The sequence below is a fragment of the Kogia breviceps genome, chromosome 8, assembly GCF_026419965.1.
Source record: "Kogia breviceps isolate mKogBre1 chromosome 8, mKogBre1 haplotype 1, whole genome shotgun sequence".
NCBI classification, from domain to species: Eukaryota; Metazoa; Chordata; class Mammalia; order Artiodactyla; family Physeteridae; genus Kogia; species Kogia breviceps.
In genome coordinates this window covers 96,996,986-97,012,461 of record NC_081317.1, presented here as the reverse complement: position 1 = coordinate 97,012,461, position 15,476 = coordinate 96,996,986, and the positions used below count along the sequence as shown (strand labels likewise).

The window sequence follows — 15,476 nt, the reverse complement described above, 5'->3', positions numbered from 1 at the left end:
AAGAACCTCAAGCTAATGGCAAATCCCCATCAAACAGCATGTTCTGCTTTGAAGTCAGTAAACCTCAAGTTGTTTCCAGAGTAATGGGGGAAGGAGATGCTAATTTCATGGGATCAAAGAGAAACTCTAAATATCAGGTGTCCTAGCCATTGCAGCAGTGAGCACACCAACAGATCCCAGAAACAAAAGGATGACAGTTAATGATCAACAGAAAGAGGGAAAATAGATTCATAGCAATGCAACACCATCTATGCTAAATGTTCCATAGATTCATAAATACTAGAGAGCAGAGGCGGGGTTAGGAAGCAGAGCCAAAGTGGAACAGTTCATTAGGAAGGGGTATGAAACAGAGGCTGAAGGTGCCCTTTGAATATGGGATGGGTGGCTTGGTGAGACTCACCTCCAGAACCACCCATTGTCTGTTGGGTTACAAAAATGGAAATGATATCCTTGCTATTCAACAACTCATGTCCACCTCCATCCTTGTACCATGAGAATACTAAATTCCTGCTCCCACAATTTATATATGCTGTTTCTTCCTACAAGCACCATCCCTGCCTCCTGTCTCACTGCCTATGCCCTCTACTTTGAAAACCGACTGCTGGAAAGGTTCCTTTTCCCACCCAACTGACTGAATACTCTATTCCTCATGCTCCATGTTCATGTTACAACATTTTATATTTGTTTTGTACAATTTTATGACTTCTCATAAAATCCTGACAAAGAAATAAATAATTTTAGAAGCATCCCCCACATCCAATACAGTTGTCTGCAAATAAATAAATTCATATATGACAAGTGAGGGAATAAAGAAATCAATGTCTGAATAGTATGGTAGTTATGAAAACAAAATTAGGAAAAAAGACAGATAGTTTTAAATCTTAGATGCAATATGTAATAGCTCCAGCAAACTTCTTAATTCCTTCAAGGTTCAGTTTCTTCTTTCTCTGAAGCAGTGAGATTACTACTATACTGAATTCATTTGGTTGGTGTGGGAGATGAATGAGAAAATGTCTGTAGGAGGTAGGATCTGACACATTAAATATCCTGTATATGGTAGATCTTATGGTTACACTTTTCTGCAAAGTTAATGTGATCAGGTTCAGAATGAGGTGTGACCAAAACCCCAAGATGTTCCCATGCAACTTATTCTTTGGGTTATTCTCCAGTTTTCTAGAATATTATTTTTTAAATTAATTTTTTCATTTTGTGTTAATTTAAGAAATACCAGTATACACTGGACCTTCAAAATGGCAGCTGTAGAGCTGATCCCCTATATATTTCACTGAATGCTTTTATGCCCATGTTTATGCTCACCTTGGCTGCCAGCTCTTTTACTTTTATCATCAGTGGGGAAAAGAGGGAAGACATAATACATAAATGATGTTCAAAAGAAGGTTCCGGGGCTTCCCTGGTGGCACAGTGGTTGAGAGTCCGCCTGCCGATGCAGGGGACAAGGGTTCGTGCCCCGGTCTGGGAAGATCCCACATGCCGCGGAGCGGTTGGGCCCGTGAGCCATGGCCGCTGAGCCTGTGCGTCCGGAGCCTGTGCTCCGCGACGGGAGAGGCCACAACAGTGAGAGGCCCGCGTACAGAAAAAAAAAAAAAAAAAAAAAAAAAAAAAAAAAAGGTTCCACAGTGATGCAAGTAAAGCAGAGGAAAAAGTGAGTCACCATGGGGTACAGGGAACACGAGGACACCTGCACTCACCTGTGTTCCCACAGGAGGATCATCCCAGTGTCAGAAGACAGCACCATCAATCACAATAAGTAACTGTTCTTGATTTTAACTTTGTTCATTTTATGAACTGCCTGCTATGAAACAGATATTCTGCTAAGCTCTGCAAATCTGAGATTCTAAGGCTCATTTCAGGTCCTCCTCTGAATTCAACCTTAAAATAACTATAATATTATAAAGACTTTCCATAAACCCAGTTCTACATGTGCAGGTATTTAAAAGGTTGAAAAAGTCAAGTTCAGTTTTCAACTTGGTGTTTAGAACACATCACTCCGTCATCGATTTCCGTCAGGGAATAAACACCACTTACTGTATGCACATCCATACACTTCAATCCTCATCCCAATCCTGCCCTTGGGATTCCAGGTTAAGGGGAGGAAGCGCAGGAATCTGGCTTCGAAGGGAGGCTGGAGTCTGTAGTGCACCACGCTGTCTGCATTTGTGTTTCCTGGAAAACCCTGGGAGAAAATGGAGAAAGGCGTCAATGTGTCTGCAGAATATCATCTTCCTGTTGTCACCGCACGTGCTAATGAGCGATCAACGCTTCATTTTGTTAATATGCAAATGAATGCTTGCTTTTGAGAAACTCTGCTAACATTTAAGAGGGATGTGACAACCTCTCTTCAATGCCTGGATTAGTGACCGTCATCTAAATTTTCCTTATTTGCAGGGCAATTTAAGTTTCGATGGCAAAATTAAAGCCACTATAAACCTGCTACTTTTGAAGGCTTGCTTTTGGAAAGTTACTCATCCCCTAAATCATTTCCTAACCTCCAAGCAGTCAAGACACTCACATCCAGGACAATCAAGCACAATGGTAACCTGCAGGTTTTGCGATAAGAATCCTAGATCCAAAAATTTGAGAGCTGGTGTGGGCGGACCTGATCAGCGTTCTAGTTCAAAACCCGTTACTTACAAATGCAAAACTCAAGCCTGAGAAAATGAAAAGATTCTGTGGAGGCAGGACAGCTATTATTCAGCATGGCCTGGACAAGATCCTGGGGCTTCCGATTTCAATCCTTGTGTTCATTGTGTGTTGTCAGGCTGCCCCAAGTCATCAGCATTTAGGGGGTGCTTGGGAGAAACACATCAATGCCACCTGCTACAAGACAGAGGTATGCTTTCTTAGCCACAGTCATCTGGCTTCATGCTAGAAGGGTCAGCATGAGAGGAAAGGAACTTGTTATAAGGAGTGTGACTTCATTTTCATGGTGTTCTTTGTAATGTAAATATCAGCAAGAAGGGAAAGCAAAGAATGCATGATGTTGTTGTACATAGAGCATCTTAACAGAAAACGTTGCCCCATCTAAGACCTGACCTGTTTAAGCTCTGAAAACAGAGTAAGGGCTCTCAAGTATGGGCCTCTTCTGAAATCTACTGTCAAATGTAAGAACTATCTAAATTTCACCAATTTTTTGGAACCCACAGTGAAAACATAAAATGTAGTATATTGGGGGATGGGTCACCTTCAAGTTCTGCAGTCTTTGATTTCACAAATTTTTATTATCCAGAAGTCAAAGGTGTTCACGTAATAGTTCTCCATTGAACAGTAGTAAAATTGGGGAACAAAAGGGGTCGATGCTTTCTTATGCTCACTTTCACTAGAGGGACAAACCCACTTACCTGCCATGCAGTTAATACAAACAGCCAGATATAATTACACAGCCCAGGAGCAAGACTCTTTAGTTCTACCAAAAATGATGCTTGCCTAGTTATTTAGCTTTGTGAAATGCTGAGCCAGGTTTAACAACCAGATCAAACAAAGCCAGTTATCAGGTTTGTGAATCATGACCACTAGGGAGATTTCCTTGGTATAAATAGATGGAACTAAAACAAACAGAAAACTCAAATGTAATGAGAGTGCATGTCCCAGACATTATAAAGAAAATGGTTAGATTATGAGCCTATAAAATTCCTTACACTAACTCATCAAAATTCTAGGATAGAGAGTCTCGTTCCTACTTTACACATGAAAATGCTGACTTCCCCAAGGTCACAGAGGTAACAAGATGGAGAAGGATTTTGTGGAAGCTGGTTGCCACAGGTTAACTCTGCATAGGACTGCCTAGTCCACTGCTGAAACTCTGAACCCAGAGTAGGGCTGCTGAGGAAGCACTGGTGGCTCTTCGCTTCCATGGAGGACTTTTCTTCCTGTTCCTACGAGCTTCATTTTTTCACCTATTAGAACAAACTTCTTGGTTAATGAATGAAACACCACCATGGAGGCACTCAATCATTTCTCTTGTTCAATGAAAGCGAAATCTTTGACCTACATCATCTTTTCTTTCAAGAGTTAACAATCGTTGTGCCAATATCAGGTAAGCTCTTTTCACTGCCTCTATGCTCCAAAGAAGAACTCAAGAATGTCCACTCCCTGTCTTTACACTGGACCCCAGGCTGATGTGGGTATAAGCAGCATTTTCCCAGCTCCACTGCTGCCTAGGGTGTGGCCCTAAGCTGGTAATATCAGCTGCAAGTCACATTTCCCTCGTCTAGAAAACGAGTTTGGTAAAACCTACTTTAAAGATTTGAGTACTAATTAAGTGAGATAATGTCTGAAATGTAACCCACCCACTGCCCACCTGGAGGTAAATGCTCCAGGAGTGGTGGATGCTGTGATTGTGGCTGTGGCTGTGGCTGGTGTTTTGGTTATTACCGGGGCATTTGGTAGAGAGAGCTCATCTGTCAGACTCTGCATCCCGTCTATACATTTAATCTCAGGTTCAATATCCAAGACTTCCAGATAAACAGCCAGGAGAGGAACATTGCCTCCTACATTCGCTGCAATTCTAAGGTTATAATTCAAGGTAAGAAGTAAAATTGATATTTATTTTAGTAGCTGACAAAACTTGTAAACTTCAGCATAAACTACATAATGAAATTATTTCCTAGGAATGCTACTTAAATTGTTTTATTTTCCTTATATAGTATTACTTCTTTCTGAAGTATTTTATTTATTGAATACAAACTCTGAAAACTGTACTTCAGCTTGGTGTGATGACAATGCCCTACAGCAAAAGGAATTTCTCTTTTTGTTTTAACGAAATTTGACAGAATACTTTTTTTTTTTCTTGAGACAGAGTACGCTTCAAGAAATATTTCAGGTGAGAATAATCGATGTTAATAGTATATGAATAGAGGACATTAAGAACACACTCTTTACAACTTCTGAGATCTGCACACAAAACATTCATTACATGTGATTTTAATCACAATCAAATATTTGAAATGTATGTACCTATGTATACATATATGTATACCTATGTGATTATCTTAATTCTAATTTCAAGAAATTACATTATTTTTGCCCTATATAGAACTATCAATAGTTCCTTTGAATATAAATAAATGATACATTTCTTTAAAGATACAGAAATTTAAATGAAATGAGTTTGGAGTAGAAGGGATCTCTACTAGCATGCCACTCAGACATTTGGGGCTTATTACTGAAATAATCTCATATTTTTTACTAAGCTAATGTTCATCTTTTAAAAATGTGGCATAATCTATTATTTGGATTATATAATTTTGCTTTGGTGTTTCTAGAACAGACATAAATGGACAGGCTGAGCATAGAATGTTGGGAACAAAGGCCCACTCTTGCTTTGTTCTAACAAGTGAAAAAATGAAGCTCATAGGAATAGGAAGAAAAGTCCTCCATGAAAGCGAAGAGCCACCAGTGCTTCCTCAGCAGCCCTACTCTGGGTTCAGAGTTTCAGCAGTGGACTAGGCAGTCCTATGCAGAGTTAACCTGTGGCAACCAGCTTCCACAAAATCCTTCTCCATCTTGTTACCTCTGTGACCTTGGGGAAGTCAGCATTTTCATGTGTAAAGTAGGAACAAGACTCTCTATCTTGGAATTTTGATGAGTTAGTGTAAGGAATTTTATAGGCTTATAATCTAACCATTTCCTTTAGAGCATTTCTCCGTGCTCTTACAGAATTAAACAAAACAAACCAACAAAACTCTTCCCACTATTGATCACCAGAACAACCTTAGTTTGATGTAGACTCAATGGTCAATAGCTTAAGGACATCACAATTGAATGTTTTATCCACTATTAAGAACAAACATTGGGGGAGCGAGAAGATGGCGGAAGAGTAAGACGCGCGGATCACCTTCCTCCTCACAGATACATCAGAAATACATCTACACGTGGAACTTCTCCTATAGAACACCCACCGAACGCTGGCAGAAGACCTCAGAACTCCCAAAAGGCAAGAAACTCCCCACGTACCTGGGTAGGGCAAAAGAAAAAAAATAAACAGAGACAAAAGAAAAGGGACGGGACCTGCACCAGTGGGAGGGAGCCGTGAAGGAGGAAATGTTCCCACACACTAGGAGCCCCTTCGCGGGCGGAGACTGCGGGTGGCGGAGGGGGAAGCTTCGGAGCCGAGGAGGAGAGCGCAGCAATAGGGTGCAGAGGTCAAAGCGGAGAGATTCCTCAGAGGATCGGTGCCGATTAGCACTCACTGGCCCGAGAGGCTTGTCTGCTCACCCGCCGGGGTGGGCGGGGCTGGGAACTGAGCCTTGGGCGGATCCCAGGGAAAGATCTGGAGTTGGCAGGGTGAAAACAGCCTGAAGGGGTTAGTGCACCAAGGCTGGCCGGGAAGGAGTCCAGTTGAAGTCTGGAGCTGCCGAAGAGGCAAGAGACCTTTTCATCCCTCTTTGCCTCCTGATGCGTGAGGAGAGGGGTTTAAGCACGCCGCTTAAAGGAACTCCAGAAACGGGCGCGGAGCTACCGAAGAGACTAGAGACTTTTTCTTGCCTCTTCGCTTCCTGGGGCGCGAGGAGGGGGGATTAAGGGCACCACGTAAAGGAGCTCCAGAAACGGGCGCGAGCTGCGGCTGTCCGCACGGACAACAGAGACGGGTGTGGGACGCTAGGGTTGCTACTGCCGCCACCAAGAGGCCTGTGTGCGAGCACAGGTCACTCTCCACACCGGCCCTCCCGGGAGCCTGTGCAGCCCGCCACCGCCAGGGTCCCGGGATCCAGGGACTGCTTCCCCGGGAAAACGCGCGGTGCGCCTCGGGCTGGTGCAGCGTCACGCCGGCCTCTGCCGCCGCGGACTTGCCCCACATCCGTGCCCCCGCCCCCAGCCTGAGTGAGCCAGACACCACGAATCAGCTGCTCGGTTAACACTGCTCCTTTGACCCCGCCCTCTCTGAGCGAAGGGCAGACGCCCTCGGACGACCTGCGCGCAGAGGCGGGGCCAGGTCCAGGGCTGAGCCCCAGGAGCTGTGCGAACAAAGAGTGGGGGAGGTCTCTCCCAGCAGCCTCAGAAACAGCGGGTTAAAGCTCCACAGTCAGCTTGAAGTGCCCTGCATCTGTGGAAAACCTGAATAGACAGCGAAATATCCCAGGTTGAGGAGGTGGACTTTGGGAGCAAGATATACTATTATTTTCCCCTTTTTTCTTTTTGTGAGTGTGTATGTGGGTGCTGCTGTGTGAGATTTTGTCTGTGTAGCTTTGTTTTCACCATTTGTCCTGGGGTTAAACCGACCCCCCCCTTTTTTTTTCTTTTTTTTCATTAATAGAAATTTTTCTTCTTAATAATTATTTTTTTATTTTAATAACTGTATTTTACCCTACTTTATTTTGTCTTCTCCCCTTTCTTTCTTCCTTTCTTCCCTCCTTTCTTTCCTATTTCCCTCCTTTCTTCCTCCCTCCCTTCCTTTCTTTATTCCCTCCTTCCTTCCTCCCTTCCTTTCTTCCTCCCTCCCTTCCTTTCTTCCTTCCTTCCCTCCCTTCCTCCTTCCTTCCTTACTTTCTTGCCTTTCTATTTTTTTCTCCCTTTTGTTTTGAGCCGTGTGGATTAAAGGCTCTTGGCACTCCAGCCAGGTGTCAAGGCTGTGTCTCTGAGGTGGGAGAACTAACCTCAGGACACTGGTCCACAAGAGACCTCTCAGCTCCACGTAATATCAAATGGCGAAAATCTCCCAGAGATCTCCATCTCAACACCAAGACCCAGCTTCACTCAAGGACCAGCAACGAATAGTGCTGGACACCCTATACCCAACAAAGAGCAAGACAGGTCTACAGACCCATCCATTAGCAGAGAGGCTGCCTAGAATCATAGTAAAGCTACCAACATCCCCAAACACGCCACCAGACGTGGACCTGCCCGCCAGGGAGACGGGATCCAGCCTCATCCACCAGAACAGGGGCACCGGTCCCTCTAACCAGGAAACCTGCTCAACCCACTGAACCAACTTCAGCCACTGGGGACAGCCACCAAAAATAGATAGAACTACAAACCTGCAGCCTGCAAAAGGGAGACCCCAAACACAGTAAGATAAGCAAAATGAGAAGACAGAAAAATACACAGCAGATGAAGGAGCAAGATAAAAACACACCAGACCTAACAAATGAAGAGGTAATCGCCAGTCTACCTGAAAGAGAAAATTTAGAATAATGATGGTGAAGATGATTTAAAATCTTGGAAATAGAATAGACAAATTGCAAGAAACAGTTAACAAGGACCTAGAAGAAATAAAGAGGAAGCAAGTAACGATGAGCAACACAATAAATGAAATGAAAAATACTCTAGATGGGATCAGTAGCAGAATAACTGAGGCAGAAGGACGGATAAGTGATCTGGAAGATAAAATAGTGGAAATAACTACTGCAGAGCAGAAGAAAGAAAAAAGAATGAAAAGAACTGAGGACAGTCTCAGAGATCTCTGGGACAACATTAAATGCACCAACATTTGAATCATAGGGGTCCCAGAAGAAGAAGAGAAAAAGAAAGGGACTGAGAAAATATTTGAAGAGATTATAGTTGAAAACTTTCCTAATATAGGAAAGGAAATAGTCAATCAAGTCCAAGAAGCACAGAGAGTCCCATACAGGATAAACCCAAGAATAAACACACCGAGACACATAATAATCAAACTGTCAAAAATTAAATACAAAGAAAACATTAAAAGCAGCAAGGGAAAAACAACAAATAACACACAAGGGAATCCCCATAAGGCTAACATCTGATCTTTCAGCAGAAACTCTACAAGCCAGAAGGGAGTGGCAGGACATATTTAAAGTGATGAAGGAAAAAAACCTACAACCAAGATTACTCTACCCAGCAAGGATCTCATTCAGATTTGATGGAGAAATTAAAACCTTTACAGACAAGCAAAAGCTGAGAGAGTTCAGCACCACCAAACCAGCTTTACAGCAAATGCTAAAGGAACTTCTCTAAGCAAGAAACATAAGAGAAGGAAAAGACCTACAAGAACAACCCAAAACAATTAAGTAAATGGTAATAGGAACAAACATATCAATAATTACCTTAAATGTAAATGGATTAAATGCTCCCACCAAAAGACACAGACTGTCTGAATGGATACAAAAACAGGACCCATATATATGCTGTCTACAAGAGACCCACTTCAGACCTAGGGACACTTACAGGCTGAAAGTGAGGGGATGGAAAAAGATATTCCATGCAAATGGAAATCAGAAGAAAGCTGGAGTAGCAATTCTCATATCAGACAAAATAGACTTTAAAATAAAAACTATTACAAGAGACAAAGAAGGACACTACATAATGATCAAGGGATCGATCCATGAAGAAGATATAACAATTGTAAATATTTATGCACCCAACATAGGCGCACCTCAATACATAAGGCAAATACTAACAGCCATAAAAGGGGAAATCAACCGTAACACAATCATAGTAGGGAACTTTAACACCCCACTGTCACCAATGGACAGATCATCCAAAATGAAAATAAATAAGGAAACACAAGCTTTAAATGATACATTATACAAGATGGATTTACTTGATATTTATAGGACATTCCATCCAAAAACAACAGAATACACATTTTTCTCAAGTGCCCATGGAACATTCTCCAGGATAGATCATATCTTCGGTCACAAATCTAGCCTTGGCAAATTTAAGAAAATTGAAATCGTATCAAGTATCTTTTCTGACCACAACGCTATGAGACTAGATATCAACTATAGGAAAAGATCTGTAAAAAATACAAACACATGGAGGCTAAACAATACACTACTTAATAACGAAGTGATCACTGAAGAAATCAAAGAGGAAATCAAAAAGTACTTAGAAACAAATGACAATGGAGACACGACGACCCAAAACCTATGGGATACAGCAAAAGCAGTTCTAAGAAGGAAGTTTATAGCAATACAATCATACCTTAAGAAACAGGAAGCATCTCGAATAAACAACTTAACTTTGCACCTAAAGCAATTAGAGAAGGAAGAACAAAAAAACCGCAAATTTAGCAGAAGGAAAGAAATCATAAAGATCAGATCAGAACTAAATGAAAAAGAAATGAAGGAAACAATAGCAAAGATCAATAAAAGTAAAAGCTGGTTCTTTGAGAAGATAAATAAAATTGATAAACCTTTAGCCAGACTCATCAAGAAAAAAAGAGAGTAGACTCAAATCAATAGAATTAGAAATGAAAAAGGAGATGTAACAACTGACTCTGCAGAAATACAAAAGATTATTAGAGTTTACTACAAGCAACTCTATGCCAATAAAATGGACAACCTGGAAGAAATGGACAAATTCTTAGAAATGCACAACCTGCCAAGACTGAACCAGGAAAAAATAGAAAATATGAACAGACCAATCACAAGCACTGAAATTGAAACTGTGATTCAAAATCTTCCAACAAACAAAAGCCCAGGACCAGATGGCTTCACAGGCGAATTCTATCAAACATTTAGAGAAGAGCTAACACCTATCCTTCTCAAACTCTTCCAAAAGATAGCAGAGGGAGGAACACTCCCAAACTCATTCTATGAGGCCACCATCACCCTGATACCAAAACCAGACAAAGACGTCACAAAGAAAGAAAACTATAGGCCAATATCACTGATGAACATAGATGCAAAAATCCTCAACAAAATACTAGCTAACAGAATCCAACAGCACATTAAAAGGATCATACACCATGATCAAGTGGGGTTTATTCCAGGAATGCAAGGATTCTTCAATATACGCAAATCAATCAACGTGATACACCATATCAACAAACTGAAGGAGAAAAACCATATAATCATCTCAATAGATGCAGAGAAAGCTTTTGACAAAATTCAACACCCATGTATGATAAAAACCCTGCAGAAAGTAGGCATAGAGGGAACTTTCCTCAATATAATAAAGGCCATATATGACAAACCCACAGCCAGCATTGTTCTCAATGGTGAAAAACTGAAACCATTTCCACTAAGATCAGGAACAAGACAAGGTTGCCCACTCTCACCACTCTTATTCAACATAGTTTTGGAAGTTCTAGCCACAGCAATCAGAGAAAATGAAGAAATAAAAGGAATCCAAATAGGAAAAGAAGAAGTAAAGCCGTCACTGTTTGCAGATGACATGATACTATACATAGAGAATAGTAAGGATGCTACCAGAAAACTACTAGAGCTAATCAATGAATTTGGTAAAGTAGCAGGATACAAAATTAATGCACAGAAATCTCTGGCATTCTTATACACTAATGATGAAAAATCTGAGAGGGAAATTAAGAAAACACTCCCATTTACCACTGCAACAAAAAGAATAAAATATCTAGGAATAAACCTACCTAAGGAGACAAAAGACTTGTATGCAGAAAACTATAAGACACTGATGAAAGAAATTAAACATGATACAAATAGGTGGAGAGATATACCATGTTCTTGGATTGGAAGAATCAATATTGTGAAAATGACTCTATTACCCAAAGCAATCTACAGATTCAATGCAATCCCTATCAAATTACCACTGGCATTTTCTACAAAACTAGAACAAAGAATTTCACAATTTGTATGGAAACACAAAAGACCCTGAATAGCCAAAGCAATCTTGAGAACGAAAAATGGAGCTGGAGGAATCTGGCTCCCTGACTTCAGACTATACTACAAGGCCACAGTAATCAAGACAGTATGGTACTGGCACAAAAACAGAAATATAGATCAATGGAACAGGATAGAAAGCCCAGAGATAAACCCACACACATATGGTCACCTTATTTTTGATAAAGGAGGGAAGGAAACACAGTGGAGAAAAGACAACCTCTTCAATAAGTGGTGCTGGGAAAACTGGACAGCTACCTGTAGAAGTATGAAATTAGAACACTCCCTAACACCATACAGAAAAATAAACTCAAAACGGTTAAAGTCCTAAATGTAAGGCCAGACACTATCAAACTCTTAGAGGAAAACATAGGCAGAACACTCTATGACATCAATCACAGCAAGATCCTTTTTGACCCATCTCCTAGAGAAATGGAAATAAAAGCAAAAATAAACAAATGGGACCTAATGAAACTTAAAAGCTTTTGCACAGCAAAGGATACCATAAACAAGACCAAAAGACAACCCTCAGAATGGGAGAAAATATTTGCAAATGAAGCAACTGACAAAGGATTAATATCCAAAATTTATAAGCAACTCAGGCAGCTCAATAATAAAAAAACAAACAACCCAATCCAAAAATGGGCAGAAGAACTAAATAGACAATTCTCCAAAGAAGATATACAGTTTGCCAACAAACACATGAAAGAATGCTCAACATCATTTATCATTAGAGAAATGCAAATCAAAACTACAATGAGATATCATCTCACACCGGTCAGATTGGCCATCATCAAAAACTCTAGAAACAATAAATGCTGGAGAGGGTGTGGAGAAAGGGGAACCCTCTTGCACTGCTGGTGGGAATGTAAATTGATACAGCCGCTATGGAGAACAGTATGGAGGTTCCTTAAAAAACTACAAATAGAACTACCATATGACCCAGCAATCCCACTACTGGGCATATACCCTGAGAAAACCATAATTCAAAAAGAGTCATGTACCAAAATGTTTATTGCAGCTCTATTTACGATAGCCAGGACATGGAAGCAACCTAAGTGTCCATCAACAGATGAATGGATAAGGAAGATGTGGCACATATATACAATGGAATATTACTCAGCCATAAAAAGAAATGAAACTGAGTTATTTGTAATGAGGTGGATAGACCTGGAATCTGTCATACAGAGTGAAGTAAGTCAGAAGGAGAAAAACAAATACTGTATGCTAACACATATATATGGACTCTAAAAAAAAAAAAAATGTCATGAAGAGATTAGTGGTAGGATGGGAATAAAACACAGACCTACTAGAGCATGGACTTGAGGATATGGGGAGGGGGAAGGGTAAGCTGTGACGATGTGAGAAAGTGGCAGGGACATATACACACTACCAAATGTAAATTAGATAGCTAGTGGGAAGCTGCAGCATAGCACAGGGAGTTCACCTCTGTGGTTTGTGACCACCTAGAGGGGTGGGATAGGGAGGGTGGGAGGGAGGCACAAGAGGGAAGAGTTATGGGAACATATGTATGTGTATAACTGATTCACTTTGTTGTAAAGGAGAAACTAACACACTATTGTAAAACAGTTATACTCAAATAAAGATGTTAAAAAAAATAAAAAATAAAAAAATAAAAGCTTAAAAAAAAAAAGAACAAACATTGTTTGATAAAGTTTCAGTTTCTACAAGCATGTTTTTTAGCTACGTGAGAAAGTGACTAGAGTCTGTTGCTTGTGGTCCACTCACATGCTATAAATGTATTTCCAAAATAATTTATTTAGAAATTGATGATGCCGGGCTTCCCAGGTGGCACAGTGGTTGAGAATCTTCCTGCCAATACAGGGGACACGGGTTTGAGCCCTGGTCTGGGAATATCCCACATGCCGCAGAGCAACTAAGCCTGTGAGCCACAACTACTGAGCCTGCGCGTCTGGAGCCCGTGCTCCGCAACAAGAGAGGCCGCGATAGTGAGAGGCCCGCGCACCGCGATGAAGCATGGCCCCCACTTGCCGCAACTAGAGAAAGCCCTCGCACAGAAACGAAGACCCAACACAGCCATAAATAAAATAAATAAATAAATAGCAAATTAGCATCATACTTAATTCTGAATATTAAAAAGAAATTGATGATGCTTCTGAAAAGCTGCCAAGTCTTCATTTAGCTTGTTTAGCAATCACATCAGTGGCATCTAAACAATCATGAGAAAGGACGGGTGTGAGGCTCATGTAGGGCCATGGTTTCTGGTATAATGTTGAGTCATCACAATGCTCTATTGAACGACCTTCAAGATGCCTATAATGCGTTTATCAGTTTATGTTTGAAGTATTTGTGACTTAAGAAAGACTTTTTACATCAATTCTTTACTTCAAAATGCGAGAGGCACTGCTTATAGCAATAGGTCTCAATGCATTAAAAATAAATGAAGATTGTCTCTACTCTCTGTCACTAGGAAATCAGGGGTTCATAATTCAAGCACACTGTTAAGAGTATTTTACCACCTCTGAGGTAAGGGGTAGGATGTTGTTGGGATTAAAAGGGCACACAGAAATCCCCAAGTTCTAATTCTGGCCTTTTTAATTGCTGGACCGTGAAGATCTTACACAAAACATTTTATCTTCCCAAATCTCAGCTTCTTCATGAGTAATGTGGGAACAGTAATAAGTACTATTGTTAAAAATAATAATACTCTGTTCCTGTTATTTCCAGAGGTTCACAGACCATGAAAAAGTATACTAAAATTACTTCCTATAACTAGACAATGAATAAGTTGTATTAAGTTGCTTTAAAGCAAATGGTCTTGCTAATTATTTTTAATATTTTCTTGAACTGCAAAATACTTCAACATTTATACATGAATAAAACTGAGGAAAGTATCCTTTCACTTTAGTTTTATCCAGTGAACCAAAAATTCAGTAACACGGTTTGTGATGCCAAATATGTGACCTGGAGTGTCACTCACTCTTTGAGACCTTGTTACAGGGAAGAACCACATCTTTTACTTTAACCTTTGCTTCCCATTGCTTTTGTTCACTAAAAGGATACTGTATGAACATAATGGCCTGCCTCGGGGAACGCTGCCCCTCTGCCTGAACGTTAAACCAAAGTGCCTTTATTCAGGGAAACATCTGGACTCTGTCCATCTGTGGATGGCTGCAAGAAAGAAGAAATTAACACATCCCCTCCCAGAGGCTGGCCATTCCAGGGGATATTCGCAAAACTTATGGCCTTTTTACTTTACTTCCTCATCTCCTCCCCCTCTCTGTGCTGTAAAAGAAACGCGCATCCAACCCGCCCCCCCACCCCCGGGTAAAATGGTTATCTTGAGACCTTAGTCTGCCATCTTCTCGGTCTGATGGCTTTCCGAATAAAGTCATATTCCTTCCCTCAATACGTCATCTCTGATTTATTGGCCTGTTGTGCGGTGAGCAGAACAAACTTGGACTCGGTAACAACCTCAGTTTATCCAGATGCGGGTGCTTTGTACCAGGTGAACTCTAAAGTTTTCCCTTGTGTGGATAAGTTTATCTCAACACGTTCCAGAAGGTAAAAGAATAATCTCTCCTTCTGCTTGATTGAAGTAAGCAAACATCTCCCTAAAGTGCACTTAAAATATTTGCTTTCCAGACATTTATGTAATATATTCTGCCATGAAAATCTCAAGTTGTGGTCAATGTGTTGGAAAAAGTATGCACTTAATCAGTATTTCCAGTTTTGGTTTATGGCCTCTTGGTGGAAGCAAGTCACGAGAGTCAAAAGCAGAAAGAGACAATCATCTCCGTGTGTCCCACCACCTTCTCCTACAGCAAGAGGGAACCCACCTGCCCCATGGCTGAGCACAGCTACACCACACAGGAACTCAGAGCGCCTGGCCCTGAAATAATCCAAAACCCAGGGCCAGTGCAGATATGTGAACCT

At 41.0% G+C, this 15,476-nt stretch overlaps 1 protein-coding gene across 1 annotated transcript in view; it reads right to left on the bottom strand.

The window, feature by feature from the left end:
• Positions 1 to 15,476, bottom strand: part of LOC131761268 (contactin-associated protein-like 3) — a 226,374-nt gene that overhangs the window by 103,572 nt on the left and 107,326 nt on the right. The window contains exon 4 of the mRNA XM_059071797.2: positions 2,047 to 2,194. Coding sequence (XP_058927780.2) covers positions 2,047 to 2,194 — 148 coding nt within the window. The remainder of the gene's footprint in view (positions 1 to 2,046; positions 2,195 to 15,476) is intronic.